General features: G+C 54.4%; 1 protein-coding gene across 4 annotated transcripts; it reads right to left on the bottom strand.

The window, feature by feature from the left end:
• Positions 1–319: 319 nt before the first annotated feature.
• Positions 320–12,270, bottom strand: PTMA (prothymosin alpha). Of its 4 annotated transcripts, none has more exons than XM_077826082.1 (5): positions 12,068–12,270; positions 6,655–6,726; positions 5,759–5,849; positions 2,535–2,608; positions 320–1,128 (listed from the first exon to the last, which is right to left on the bottom strand). In XM_077826082.1, exons 1-5 carry the CDS (start codon positions 12,110–12,112, stop codon positions 1,081–1,083), a joined length of 330 nt encoding a protein of 109 aa, XP_077682208.1. In that variant the 5' UTR covers positions 12,113–12,270; the 3' UTR covers positions 320–1,080. The 4 variants fall into 4 exon arrangements, with proteins under 4 accessions (XP_077682208.1, XP_077682209.1, XP_077682206.1 ...); XM_077826083.1 differs by having other exon boundaries at positions 5,759–5,846; positions 12,068–12,268; XM_077826080.1 differs by having other exon boundaries at positions 5,753–5,849; positions 12,068–12,258.
• Positions 12,271–15,203: the final 2,933 nt, after the last annotated feature.

The following is a 15,203-nucleotide window of genomic DNA, read 5'->3' as shown; positions in this document are numbered from 1 at the left end:
AGGATAACTAACCACTGAAACAATTTTCCAAGGTGGTGGATTCTCCTCACTGGCCATTTTTAATTTAAGATTGGATGTTTCGCTAAGATCTGCTCTAGGAATTTGGGAGGTTCTCTGGACCTGCATTATACAGCTCAGACTAGACCACCATCTGGTCTTGGAATCTAGGAGGCCTACTGCATACAGGGAAGGCCTGGAGCGCCCAGCAAAATCCCAACATCAAATTCCCTCTCCGGCCTGGCCCAGCTTCTGATCAGACAAATCAAATCAACTTAAAAAAAAATAAAACCAAAAAACAAACCAGCGATTGGGAGCCAGCTTCGTTAGAACAACTCAGCAAAATAAAATTCCGGTTTATTGTTGGACAACATTGTTTCACACATACATCAAACAGGCCAAAAAAAAAAAATAAAATAAAATAAAATAAAAAACAAACAGCAACTTCATAGACAGAGAAAAAAAAAACCTTTTATCTTTGGCCTTGCCATCTCATACAAACCCACGACTTATAGTACAGCTAAAGGACATACACAAAAAAAGTTACTGGAATGCTCGGAATAAGATTGTAAATTTTTTTTTTTTTTTTTTGCGTTTTTGTTTTTTTACAAGGTCGTTTTTCCTCCTTCGGGAGAATGGTTTGTTGGGACGCGGTCACACCACAAGTAAAGTCAGAGATGGGTAACGAGAGAGAGACACACTTCAAAGCCCCCCCATTTGGTCAATCCGAGATCACTTAAAAATGGCTGACCTCCTAACAATATGTACAAAAATATAAAATGTAAATAAAAAATACAAACAAATTCTCCTTTAAAGTATTTTTAAGAAAGAAAGCAGGGCCTTGAAGTTTTGGTGCTGGGGAAAGAGGGGTTCTCGCCCCACTGACGGGGGGCGGGGGGGAATCTTTTCGGGCATTCGTTCCGAGTGGCGTCGGCATTGCAGGCAGGTTCGCTCTACTTGGGGAGGGTGACCGTGGCGGGGGGTTGCGACGGGACGTTGAAAGTGAACAGGTCGCGCTGGCCTTTTGTTTGTTTTGTTTTTCTCCTTATTTAAAAAAAAAAAAAAATTATACATATGTGCTGCCTAGTCATCTTCGTCGGTTTTCTGCTTCTTGGGATCGACGTCCTCGTCCTGGGGAAGAGCAGAGGCGTTAGGGGGCTGGGTGGGTGCCGGCGACAAGCCTGGCCAGGCGGCCCAGGGGAGGTGCGGATTCCACGGTCTGCCGGGCGCTGCCCCGGGGAAATCCTGCCAGAGCCCCTTGAAGCACGTAAGGAGCGCTCATCCCTTCGGGCGTGGCTATACTTGGGGTCAGCCCGGCAACTGCATGGGTAGACCGGCAAAGCCACGATTTGCAGCCTAGCCTTGTTTCAGGCAGGGGGCTCATCCCTGCCAGCCTGGCTTCTCTTTCACCCAGCAGCTCCTGCTGGCATTGCTAGGGAGCTTGAGACCTGCAGGGCCACCAACACATCGCTGGCTGGATCGGCCCAGCTCGGGCCAGCGTGGGAAGAAGCACTAGGACGTTTGTGTAGTGAATCAGGGCTTCTCAGCAATAGGTGTGTGTGTTTTGGAGGGCCCTTATGGGCACCATTAGGACTCTTGGAAGCTAAACTCCCCTGCACATGCCCCGTGGAGCTGGGGCCAGCAATAAGGGATTTGGCATTTAGGTCTCCTCTCCCCCCAGGGATAAGGAGTTAATAGCCCAATTATCTTCCTTGCCTGCCTGTGCCTCTCCATCCCACGTCCCCCACCAGTGACCAGGTCCCTTTGAAACACAAGCCTGCCCCCTGCGGACCTCCTGACTCGGGTCTGCGGCTCGAGCGGCGTCCACACTGCAAAATGACAGGGCTTGGCCCCCAGTGAGTGGGAATCAGGCTCTGACCCACCCACCCCCTCTCCGCCCCACAGCAGGGTGCTAGGACCTGGCTGCTTGCCGAGAGTTGAACTGACTTGTGTGTAACGGAAGAGGGGCTTAGGCTCAAATCTGAATCAGAACCCAGGCTTAACATGCGGTGTAGACATACCCCTGGATACCAAGTGAGACCCCCCCCTTGCCAGGAAGTACCTATTCACACCCCCCCCCCCCACAGGCTCCCAGCATTTTCTTCCTTCTGGTGTGTGGCTGGAAACCAAGTGCGCGCCGAATAGTCAGTGCAGACGCCGGAGCCAAGCGCGAGGGGAGCGGGTGCAGCGTGGAAAGGGACCCAGAGTTCAGGCAAGCGCCCGCCTCCCCCATGCGCAGCCTGGCTGTGTGCAGAGCCAAGCGCGCACTGGGGGACACCCACCCCCAAACTCCTCTCTAGCAGAGCACTACAGCTCCCACGCTCATCAGGACTCGACAAATGGAGGACAATGCGGGGAGCTGGCTGCCCAGCCCTCTCTAATCCACCCCAGGGTTTCCCCGAGCACCCAGCACTGTTGCCAATCCCCCTCCTCTCCCAGCCCTCGAGTAGCTGTGAGGGCTCCCGGCTAGCTAGAGAGTCCAGGCACAGCAGCGCCGGTTGTTCTCCTTGGTTCACAGCCTGAGGCAGCCCACCTACCTCGTCATCCTCAGCTGCCCGTTTGCCTGTGGGTGCGTCGCCTTCCTCATCTTCATCGCCGTCCTCTTCCTCACCTGGGAGAGGCAGGGAGAACAAGGAACGTGAGCCTTTGGTGGCAGCTTCACGCTGGTCCAGCCTGACGTGGAAAGGACACCAGGCGGGCAGGCGGTCGAGCAAAGCGCCCGACTAGGCAGAGACCCGCTGGAACGGGAACCCGACCCTTACGGGGACAAGCTCAGGGCTTGTCCTTCTGCTCCTCAGACCTTCAAGGGCAGCGCCAGCTCTTCGTGAACGTTGCCCAGCGCCGGGCTGCGCGGGACCCCCCTCCAGACAGCCAGCGGCTCAGCTCCCCTGCAACGCCCAGCACAGCCCTCCTGCCCCCGCTGCAAGGTCTGGCATACGCCGCACTCGGCTGCCACCAGACACCCTCGGGCTCTGCCTTGTGCAGCCAGACACCAGATCAACACGCCCGCCGTGCAGGGGTGGGACGAGAAGGGTGGGGATGATTACAAAAGATGGCAGCTGGGAATAGGAGACGGGGCCGCTATCCGACTAGTTCAAAGCCAGCTGCATCCTAGCTGAGCAGTTACCGCCTGACAGCCGCTTGGGGCCCTGATGCCCATCGCTGCAGGTTCCTGGGCTGCAAAATCGTCACCACGCGGCCCTTTTCTGGGGGTAGGGGGGCCTCAGCAGAGGGGCCAAGAGCTGAGTGGGCCACCTGGACACTAGAGATGGTCCCCTCCGCATCTGGAGTGGGGCGCATTGGCACGGGCGGGAGCCCCAGGCTTGGCCACCTCTCCCCCCACTCCTTGGGTGGATAAATAGAGCGACCAGCACCAAATTCGCTTTAAAAAAAAAAAAAAAAAAAAAAAAAAAAAAGAAAAGCCTTTCCTAGCGGCTGCTCTAACTACTCCAGATTACTTCTGCTTCTCTTTGCAGCTATTAGTCCATCTTTAATGAGTTAAGAGCGCCAGAACGCATTAGTTCTGAGTCAGAACACATTCTAATTATCAGAGCGGCCAACAAATTCTGCTGACAGGCCACAGCCTTCTAGGGAGAGAGTCAGACGTGACCCACTTTGAGCTCAAATAGGCCAGTGGATCAGAACAATGTTGTCTACGGCGCCCGAGTCCAACCGGGAGGGGTGTGAGACTTGGGAGAGGAAAGCCTGGTTGCAGACCAACCTAAGTCCTTTGCATAACGGGAGGCCCAGCTAAACTGACAGCGTTCAGGCCAGTAAGCTGGCTTTAAATGTCCCCACGAGCTGCACGTATAGACAGCTGGGGATTAGGGTCATCCACCTGGCACAGCCACCCGCCTGCCCCCTGCCAGCAGACGCTCAGACCCAGTATTGCCCGAGCTTCTTGAGCTGCCAGATTAGCCTCAAGTGATGGCTCAACACTTCGCCCGCAAGCTCACGCACTGGGTTACTTGGATGGATCACGTGACTGCAGTCAAGCTGATTGGGGGCACACTTAGCTGCCTGAGCTTCTTTCAGCAAAGCAAATGATGGGATGGGGGGGAGGGGGCTAAAGAGGATGGAAGGGGTCTTTAAAAACAGATTTGATGACTTTGGGCTGAAGTTTAGTTCCCAATGTTTCAAACCAGCAGGAGGCAAGAGGGTCACTGGCAGCCCTTACTGGCTTTTCTCTCTCCTATGCAATGCCTAGACTGCTCAGACCAGCCCTTAGGAACTTCCTCCACGCAGAGATTACCCGGGGTTAGGCTGGAAAGACATGATTTAACCCCTCCTCGAAGAGCGCCTCCCTCTTCCCCCTCCCCTGCCCATGCCAGGCGTTAACCATGGAGCAGGGCGCAGATGGCTCAGTGCTCCGCATCGTATCCATGCTCTTCTTTGAGGGGTGGGGGTGACGGCAGAGGGGGCTGCATCATGCTCACCACCAAGGTATCTAATCAACGCCCCACACCCGCAGCGAAGCCCAGTTCTGCAAACCACCCAGAAGTAGCAGGCAGCCCTTCATGGGTTTCATGGAAAAGGCAGATGGCCCAGGCTCCCACGAGGCTGGGGTGAAATTCAACTTCAAGGGTTAAACCTCCATCCCGCAAGGCCGAGGCTGCCCGTGTATCTCCAGTGAGCTATCCAAGAACCAGTTCCTATACTGAGAGCGCCGTGTCCCCCTTATCCTCCTGGGGCTGCTGCCAGGAGCCCAGACTTTCCTCTATTCAAACAGGGGCTTGCTTAAAGGCCTTCAATTCCTGGCCTCAAAACCCCACGCCCAGCACAACCCAAGTGTTGCTGCCCAAGATTGCAGGGGATTAACCAGGAATAGCTAATCAAAGGACTTTTTTCAGGTTGAGCTCAAGGGGCATGGCTTGCTAATAATGGTTCGCAACCTCCTCCCAGCCTTAATGGGGTATAAAAATAGATGGTGTTTTTCAGCCAAGTGGGTCTTGGACAAGGAGCGGGGAGGCTGAAAAGGGAAGCAGGTAGGGAAGTGACTGGTGGTCCACTGACGCCTGCCTGCAGGCTGGGTTACGCTAGGACACCAGAGGGAGGCAGGAGCTGCAAGGGGAGACATTTTGAAAAAGTTTAAATGAGCCATTTGCTCCTGTTCTAGCTGCAGATAAGACGCACTGCAGGAAAGAGCTAAAGGCTCATGCATCTGCTTAACTGGAACCAATTGCTTAGCATGAATCATTAGCCTGGGAAGGGAGTATGATTGTGCGGACTGCACGAGAGTGGCATCGACCTCCTATGCACTCTGCTCTTCGCCTGCCTTGCAAAGGGAGACCCGGCTCATTCCCCGGCCAGGTCAGGCCAGTCAGACTGCGCCTTCGCCCGTCGGTGTGCCATTTCGCTGGTACCTGCACAGCTCCTGGGATTGAGGGCAGGTTTTTCAACTACGCGCTATGAGCTAGAGCATCTCCTCAGGGCCTCTGCGCTACGCAGCACGGCCAGAATGGGGAGCGATCGGTCCTCAGCCTGTTAGAACCAACTCCGGGGCTGATTTCACTGGAAACCAATCCAAACCCGGGCTGGCGGATCGGGGCCGCTAGGAGGAAGGGGAGGGACAATACAAGGCTGGCTAGACCCTCAGTGGCAGCAGGCAGAGAACTGCCCCAGAGCAGCCACAAGGGGGAGATGCTGCTCCTGGCACTCGCCGTCCACGTGCGGTAACTCAAGCCTCTTGCTAAAGGGCTCCGTTTAAGGGCCGGATTTGGCTACTCTAAGGTGAGAAAGCAGGGTGAAAAATTACCATCACCCTCTTCCTCCTCGTCCTCTTCTTCGCCACCTTCTTCTTCCTCTTCGTCTACTTCGTTGTCAGCCTCCTGCTCTCCATTTTCCTCGTTCTCCTTGTCAAGACAAGACACTCACTTAAAAAAAAAAAATGCATGGAGGGAAATGGCTCGCCTCCCCATCCCATTCCCATTCCCACCCACCCCCCACACACATACAGAGCAGCAGCCTGAGATCAAGCAATCTAGGAACCCATCCAGCAAGTGCAAGTTGAGGAGACAGGCCCCTGCCTGGCTCCCTCCCTTAGCTCTCGTAGCAGGTGCCCACTGGCTGACATGCAAGCTACATGTGTTTTCACTTCAAGGCTGTTCCCCATTCCGTCTACGCTTCACGCAGAAACAAAGATGAAGGACTTAAATTTTATGGTAATGTGGCGGCTGCATCTTAAGCCTCAGACAGGAATCTAAAGTCTATTGTGACATCGTGTCAGATTAAAAGGCAGCATTGTCAGTTTCCCTCTGGCAGTTTTTAGAAAAACAAAAAAAAACCAAACAAGCAAACCCCACATTTCCTTGTGTACAAGGCTTTTCCCACCCATCTGTTTGCCACATTTTCAACCCAAATGACGGCTTCTAGAAGGAGGCGGCACTGAAGACAAGCATTCTCTGAGGGATGTAAGAGTCAGCCCAAGAGCTCCCACCACACCTCTCCTCCCCCTCCCGTACACCTGGAAATCGCCTGCGGGCTGGAGGCTTTCACTGACTCTGAAACTGCACCAGCGTGTTGCTTTCACAATGGGGTTACACAGCCAAGTGCTGCTGTATGGAACGTTTCCTCCTCCCAGAGGACGTCAAAGAAGGAGTCCGCAGGAACATCAGCAAGCAAAGGGCCATCTCCCAAGGCTGGTTTAGCGATACTTACAGCATTGCCGTTGGCTGGTGCATCTCTGCCATTTTCTGTCTCTTCCACAACTTCCTTCTTCTCTTTTAGATCCTTAAAGGAACAAAAATAACCAATGAGTCACCAGGATTCCAGCCTACAGTCCTCACGGTAGGAAAGTTAAAAGGGGCGGGCGGGGGAGAAAGGTCTGGGAGACAATTCCCCTTCACATCCCTTGCACAAGCAACTTGTTCTGGGCAGTTGTTGCAGGGGTTGGAACCGGTGGAAGAGAGAGAGAGATTTTAAGTGTGTATTACTACACTTTATTAAAGCAAAAGGTGGCTACATTTAACTTAGGAACTCCCAGGATCTTCCAAACATAAAGAGCTGGTCCCCTGCATCGGCTTTGCAGCCAAAGCATTGGCTCATTTCCCACCTTATCGTGTTCAGGGGAAACGGCTGCATTCCCACTGATAGCCCTTTGGCTATCAGTGTGCTGAATTACAGAATCAGTCACCCCAGGGTCTGCAGACTCACACAGCCACTTGCCTTCACAACAGGGAAGGGTAGAGAACTGAGCCCAAATTGTTATTAGCAGAGCCTGTGGTGTCTCTCCCAACCGGCTTGCTCTTACTTGTAGTCACAGAGTGGAAATCCAGGATAAATCTCAAGACTCTTAGTCAAACAGCAGGGAGACAGCGATTTTTTCCACATTACTCCAAGGAACATGGCGCCGTTAGGTTCAACACTGCTAGATCAGTTCAAATCCGAACCGCAAGCACAGGCAGGAGAGAGCAAGCGCCCATATGTTTTTGCTGTTGATCACTGTCAAGATGTCATGCCAAGTCACTCGGCAAACAGGCTGAATGGATCCAACTTTTTGTTCCTGCACATGGCTAAAAAGAACGCTCTGGCACCCGAATCTGCATCATCCTCCCTTTATGTGACTGCATCAGCTGCAGCTAGATCCTGCTCGCCACAAGAGAAGTTATTACCCCTGCCAAGGAAAGTTAAGAGGCCTTTCACCAGGGATGCAGGGCAGCCACGCAGTCTGCCTTGAACAAAGACCATGAGGTGTTGGAAACTTTTTGGCAGCTTCCTCCCTCTGCTGCAGCAGCAAACCTGTTTTTTTTTGTTGGCATCTCCGCAAGCCCCCCAGCCTGGAGGGAAGCGTGTCACTTTCACTCTCAGAGTTGGTGTCACTTCCTCGTGTCACCCAAGTCAGTGTCACAGCATGGCCAGCCCTGATTACTGTGGCCACCTCTCTCTTTTTATTTGGATTAAAATAACCTTTGGATTATTCGGTCAACAGCACTGGCGTATTAGAACAGTGGACTACTTAAGCCTTTCAGATACCCAGGCATCTGGATAAACCAAGCAAGGATTAATAAAGTCTGACTGCATTATCCCAAGGCACCAAGCCTACGACCTAGCCCTGAACAGCTTGAAAGCACTGGGGTTTACTACACCTGTTACTGAGACATCACCTAGTCAAGTAAATATTCTGTTCATGGCTCACAGAAGTGCAGATCTACTTCCTCCTTCCACTAACATTTGAATCCCATGCAAATTGCAGTTTCTCTGAACTGACCCACTCCATCAGTTTTTACACTATCTCCGACTCATTACTGGATGAGTGAGATGCTCGCCTTTAACCTCACTCTTATTCGCTGCCATGCCATAACTAGTTAGAGCCAGCACACAGTTTTGAACTGATCTACAAGGAAATTCTAAGATACCCCAAGTTTAACACAGAAGAAATGAAAAATAGTCAAAATTTCCAAGTCACCAGTTATTATGTTCATAATCCTTTTTGAGAAGTTATGCGTAAAACACAAGTGGTTCTTATGGCTAAAGAGGAGCAGTAATGTTATGACTAAGTTTAGTTTAATAAATCTGAGGCACCAGTCATCAGTGTTCCATTTAAGATACTTTCAGTTCGATTATAATTGACTTACCAGGCCATGCTTATTTGCATAGAGACAGTGCTCTGCTAGAAATACTACTATTTTTTCCATTCCTAAGAACGAATCCAATGCAAATAGACAAATTTGTACCAGCCTTCAGATGAGGAGTCAAGGTAGCAGTATTACTTTAGTTTTAATGCTTTGATGGAGCCTTCAGTTATAGGTGTGGCAGGGCTGTTTGTCCATAAAACAGCAGTGATGTTTAGTCATAGGGAAGCCCTAGCCTCCACCTTCTCCTACTCCCAAAAAGTGAACTCGAATATTCCATTTGACATAGTAGTAACAGATACTAGAAACCATCAAAACCAACTGCATTCATAGGTCATGTCATAGCTAGACCACGGTACAGACAGATCAAATAAAACAATCAGGACTGATAATTTAAAAGTGGGGTAAAAAATATGCTCCACAAACTGTGAGGATTGGTCCAGTCCCAGGTACTTCTGGACTATTTATGTGATTTATTGCCCTGCTGCATGGGACTCCCCTGCCCCCTTAGTTCTAGCCACACCATTCAGTCACTCAGTTTGCATGGACTCCAAGGTGCGATGCATTTTAAGGGGCCGCAATTTTCGGTAAAATCAGCAGTTTGCAAAAGAAAGTTGAACGCTCCCAGGATTCTCAGGGAACTGGCAGCTGCATTTATTTTATTTATTGCCAGTCTGCTGCGACCCCCAAATCCCACCTGCAACCCCCCAGTGCTCCGAGTCAGTCAATGGAGCTCACTCTGGCTTCAAAGGGCCAGGCTGTGGGCTGCAGCAACCCTCCCGCCAGCAGGGGGCGCCGGCTCCTCAGCGCCACGCGCCCTGCCCTATTTCAAACCGCGCGCCACTCTCCGCGCCTTCTGATTGGCCCAGCGCCGGCGCGCCGGCCCCGCCCTCCGCGTCTTGCCGGGAACTGTAGTCTCCGCGGGGCCCTCCGGCGCAAGGCCGCCCGCGGGGAGAGAACTCTAACTCCCATGGGGCCCCGCGCGGGCGGTGCGCGCAGAGGCAGCAGCACGTGGTGATGAGCGAGCTGTTGCGAAGCTGGGCGGTGCCGAGCCGCGCAGGAGGAGCCACCGCCCGGGAGCCGAGGCGGCAGCTCTGGGACCCCTCCCCCCACCCGGCGGAATAAATCTTCAGTGTCTTGTTTATTTCAGTGTCCCGACGTGAAGCGGGCGGGACCCGCGCCCTTCGTGTGCTCCCCCGCCGGACCCCCACGGGGATGGGGGCGGGGTCCTGCTGGCCAGGGCCGCAGTCACCACGGGGGCGGGAGGGAGGTGGACTCAACGCCCCACCCGGACTGGGAAAGGTGCAAAGCGCCGCCGCCCGCTCCAGAGCCGGCTCCCTGCAAGGTTTGGGGGTGCATCGCCCGAACCTTCCTCCCCCGGGCACTAGGGGCAGCTCGCACAGCGGGGGCGACACCGGTCTACCCCCCCCCCCCCGCGCACAAGTGCACTCCTGTGGGGGAAGCGTAGGGGGCTGCTACACAAATCCGGGGGGGGGGGCGCAGCGGGGAAAGATCCCCCGCCCCCAAAGGGCAGGGGAAGGTTAATTAGATTCTCACCCCCCCCGCCCCCAGATCCCTCCGAAACAGGCTGCTGGAGGGGGAGGGCGAGCGAGGGAGCAAAGCCACCCCCCCTGCATCCGCTGGGCGGGACCCCCTGGCCCGCGGCTGGGACCCGAGCGAGCCAAAGTTCAGCAAGGGGGGGGGAGGGGGCAGAAGGGAAGCGGGAAGAGCCCCCGCAGACCGGGGGCTGGGGTCCTGGGACTCTCGAATCGCAGAAGCGGGAAAACAGAAGTGAAAACGAAATTTGCAAGCCGGATTCTGGGCCGCTGAGCCCGGTGGCGGCTCGGCGCTGACCCCGCAGCCCGAAACCGGCTGTAGCGCCTGTCGGGGGCGGGGGGCGCTGACCTACTCCCCAGCGTCGGTGGGGGTAGGGCGGCGGGCGGAACACCTTGAAACCCAGACCAATGCCCAGAGCAGAGCGGCGTCCCTACCGGGGGGGCAGAGGAAACCCCCCCGCGCCCGCTGGGGCTGGAGGATTATGGCCGCAACTCCCCCCCCCCCCCGCAGTGATCGGCCCGGAGCGCGGGGAGAAGCCGCGACCCCGCAAGGAAAGCGGGGCTGGTACCGCGTGGGGTGACCCTCGCTACATTGTATCCACCGCTCGCTACGCTGTATCCAAGCCCGGCCACTTCGGACGCTGCCAGGCGGGGCCGGAGGTTCTCTCCCCCCCCCCGCCCCCCAAGCTGTGGCTGGAAGTTTCACCCCCCCCCCCGGGACTCCCACCCACTCGCACGCGTGGGCTCCCTGACAATCTCCCCTCGCTCGAGCCGTGTTCTGTCCTGAGGCTTCACCTCCCGGGATGGGATACCCGCTGCTCGCCAGCTCCCCCCGCCACGGGGGAGCCCAGCTCAGAGGGCAAACGCCAGCGGGGAAAGGGGGACAAAGCGCAAGCGATATTAAGCTTCCGATTAAAACAGTGCGGGGTCCCTCCCTTCGCCTCCCTCCTTTTGCCCCACAAGGTTAATCGGTCTTTAACTGGAGTTAAAAATCCTGCAGCCTGATGGGGATCTTAACCCGCTTAAAAAGAAAAAGAAAAAAAAAAGGGGGGGGGGGGAGAAACCGGGCTCCGTCCTCAGCTGGGGAGCCAGGCTGACACTGAAAGTGGCGGGGCTTGGGGAAGGGGGGAGATCCGGGCAGGTATCTGGGGCTGCGATCCCCGAGAGGGAAAGCCATGCTATTTCGCCGGCCCGGCGTGCTCGCTTCCTGGCATCATTAAACAAAGAACCCGCGCAGATCACCACAAACATTCGCAGTCAAATCCAAGCGTTTCCCATCAAAGTCAAGGCTCGCCCCCCCGCCGGCCATCCAACGAAATCGCTTCCGATTATTCGCCTCCGCCAAGTTGTAAAGTTATTTCCGTGCAATTAAAGTGATCGGGCTGTTTGTTTGTTTGGGTGATGGTTTGTTTTTTTTAAATGCCCAACCCAGCCGAACCCACCAACAAACGCTTCATTTCAAAAGCAAGGGGGCTGCGATCAATCCCCCTTAAAAAGTAGGTGTTTCGTGCCGGATCCGTTCCCACCGCTTTCCAAGCAGGTTATTTCCCCTCTTTAGGGCAGGGGGACTAAAGTGGGATCCAAGTTTGATGGGGGGGGGGGCTGTCAAGCTGCGAGGCGATTTGAATGGAGAGAGAGATTCCTAGACAGGCAACATCAGCCCAATGCCTCCTTGAAACACACACAGCAAAACCCCTCCAGCGTAAGACTTTACAAAACTCGCCCCCCCCCCAAAAAAGCCACTCTAGGTTTGCAACATTTACGAGACAAATCACTCTCCCTTCCCCCACCCCTCGTAGAGAAAAACAAACAAACCACAGCAGGTTCCCCCTCCCCGCAAGACAAAACGGTACTTGGGGGGCACTCAAAGTAAAAAAAAAAAATACATACAGCGGAAAAAACGCGGGGGGGGGGCGCGGAGGAGAGCTGGGTCTGGAGCCTCACCTTGGTGGAGATCTCAGAACTGGTGTCCACGGCTGTGTCTGACATGGTGCGCGGGGAGCGGGGTATAGAAAATATTTCTGCTATAAAAATAAGCAAAGTGCAGGTCCGGCGGCCGGAGGAGCGGAGCAGGGCAGGAACAATGCAAAGATGGCTTTGGACAGAGCCAGTGGAGAACTCACGCGGCGCCACTAGCTTTAATATAGATTAGTGGGCGGCGCGCTCACTCCCCTGCGCGATCCCCATTGGCCAGGCGGAGGGGAGATGGGCCCGGTCATTGGTCGGGGGGCGAACAATGGGCAAGGCTGCTTAAAGCGGCAGAGCCCCCCCATGGGTGCAATGAGTTTGCGCCCGGCCTCAGCATGCGGAGCGCTGCGAGAGGCAGCAAAGCGCGGCAACGGCATGGCTGCTCCTTTCCCTCCCTCCCTCCGCAGGGAAGTCGCCCCGCATGCCGCGTGCAAAACGCAGAGCCCTGGGTTGCATTGTTAGCGCTGAGCCGAGGCTGGAAGGGAACAGAGGCACTAAGCCGGAGGAGAAACCGACCCCCCCCCCACCTCCCACCCCCGCCCCAGTCTCTGCCTGCGTCTCTCTCCTGCAGCCACGGTGCCGCCGCCGACTTCAGCAAGTCTCCGCTGCCATTAGAGAAGGGACCCACACTCTGTAAGGGGAGGGGGGATTTTAAAAGTTGATGCAAAAGAAATCCGCTTCTACATTAATCGCCCCCCCCCCTTTGCAAAAAGCCGCTGCGCGTTTTACACGCGTGCAAGCGGCGGGGGAGGGGGGGGGAGTTATTCCGCCTTTCGCTGATTAAAACCCAAGAGCCGCGTTCGTCCCTATGAAAAACCTCGCACGGGGCTGGGACTTTCCAACTCACGGGAGAGGAGGTCGGGGTTTCAATCCACGATCGAATAAGCGATCCCTCCCCACTCCACACGCTCCCTTTCTCTCAGTGCTGATTGAACCTTTTACGATCCAGCCCCACCATTCACAAAACCTCCCCCCCTCCTAAAAAAACCCAGGAAATTACAGTTTAAAAAACCAGATCCGATTTCCCCCAAATTTCACACTTTTTGGGGGGGTGGGGAAGGGGAGGATCCAGCATCTTTCCCACCTGGGTATCAACGCTCTCATCCCGCCTTAGCCTTGTAAATCTCATTTTAAGCCCAAAACTCAGTTTTCCCAAAAGCAAGAAATTTGCACAAATTAATCGGTGAAGAATAATTAAAAAAACAAAAAAAAACCCCAACCCACCTGCATCGAGGATTTTTCCCCCTTTTGCTAGAGCCCTACCATTCCCCCCCCGTAACTTTGCAAATGGGGTGCAAAGGGGAGAGAGAGAGAGAGACCCCCCCCGCCTTAATATCATACAATGGAATAAATCAAAATAGGATTTTTTGCATTTTTTTTAAAAGCCACATTGCAATTTTTGTTTGAAAACCACCCCCCCTTTTTTTTCTCTTTCTTTTTTTTTTGCGCAATTCCCCACGTTTTGCACGAAGCTACGTCTGTGTCACAAGCTGGGCCGGGTACAGTCGGACCGGCAGAAAGTCCCGTTTCAAGCTGCAATTGAGTTCAATGGAGGCAGCTGGGCATGGAAACTGGGGGGGGGGAAGGAAAGTGCCACACTCAAGATGGCGCCCGGAGCCCTTCATGGGGCAAGCATTCGGCTTTCCCTCCCAGCCAGGGGCTCTAGAAGGCCGGATCTGGCCGAGCCGCCACCGCAGCACCTTCATAAGGCAATTCCCGGTGCCCGTCGCAGGAATGGGGCGATGGGAGCGGGCGGACGAGCAGCCCCGGGCGGAGCAGCGCTTCTGCCACACTCAACATGGCCGTTGGGCCGGAGCAGTGCCTGTCCTCGGAAGGCGGGATATAGGACCCAGGCGACGCGGATTGGCTAGCAGCCCCGAGCGAACGCTGTGTTGACGCTTTGCGGCCCCTTATTGGGCGACGCTCCTGTCCGTCTTCGATAGAGTGGTTGCGAAAACCCGGATACAAGATCGCAGTAGCAGTGTGGAATGGACTCAGCGGCTACTGGGCTGTACAGAGAAGAGGGGAAAGGAACCAGGCAGCCCTGTTAATGGAGTTTTTTGCTGCTAGCCCGTTACAAAGTATGAATCGTTCAGCGCAGGGGGCCGGGCTTGCTGACTTTTCGAGGTCCCATCCGGCCCTGCATTTCTATGATTCCTGCTGTGTTTATTTTTGGATGGTTATTCATTCTGATTTGCTGCGATTAGACCCTGACATTCATCTCTGCCCAAACTTCAGCAAAGCTGTTCAAGAAGAGAAAAAATGGTATGGAATTTTTTAGCACTTTTTACGTCTGGCATTTTTTTGCTCCCCCAGTTTCCTTGTCTCTGTTAAATTTGCCAAAGAAGCTATTTTAACATGGATTTTAGGCTTTCCGATATACCCATCCCACACAACAGCCAACTTCAAAACTATGTTTTAAGTTTAAATATTTCAACAACTCACTTTGAATTTTGGGCTGGAAAAGAGCTTCTGTTTCAGGGGAACATTCCCCAAATGCAGTAGCTCTGTTGATGACCTGAGTCCTGACTGCAGGTTCACAACAAGATGCAAACATGCCCCAGATTCCCAGCATCTTCGCCTCTAGCTGGAAATGTTGTGCTCATCTCCACTTTGCCTTATTGTGCCCATGGGACTTGAATGTTCAACATTGGGGTTAGGTGTGACAGACTGTTAAAATAGGGTGGGCAAATGACCCCCTGTGGTGTTCAGCCCACAACAGCATGGTTGTCTCACCTTGAATAAGGAGGTGGCCTTAGAGAAGGCAGCACGGTCTAGTGGGCAGGGCACTGGACTAGGGGTCAGGAGACCTGGATTCTCTTTTAAGCTCCATTACTGCTGTGTGACCTAGTGCAGTGGTTCTCAATCAGGGGTCTGAGGCCCTGGGGGGGTGCAATCAGGTTTCAGGGGGGCTGCCAAACAGGGCTGGCATTAGATTTAATGGGGCCCAGGACAGAAGGCCGAAGCCCCACCACATGGGGCTGAAGACTGGAGCCCTGAGCCCTGCCACCTGGGCCTGAAGATGAAGCCTGAGCAACTCAGCTTTGCGGGGCCCCCTGTGGCGTGGGGCCATAGGCAATTGCCCTGCTTGTTACCCCCTAATGCCAGTTTT

This window comes from Eretmochelys imbricata, chromosome 9, assembly GCF_965152235.1.
Source record: "Eretmochelys imbricata isolate rEreImb1 chromosome 9, rEreImb1.hap1, whole genome shotgun sequence".
Classification (NCBI taxonomy): domain Eukaryota; kingdom Metazoa; phylum Chordata; order Testudines; family Cheloniidae; genus Eretmochelys; species Eretmochelys imbricata.
This window is presented reverse-complemented; position numbering and strand designations above follow the sequence as displayed.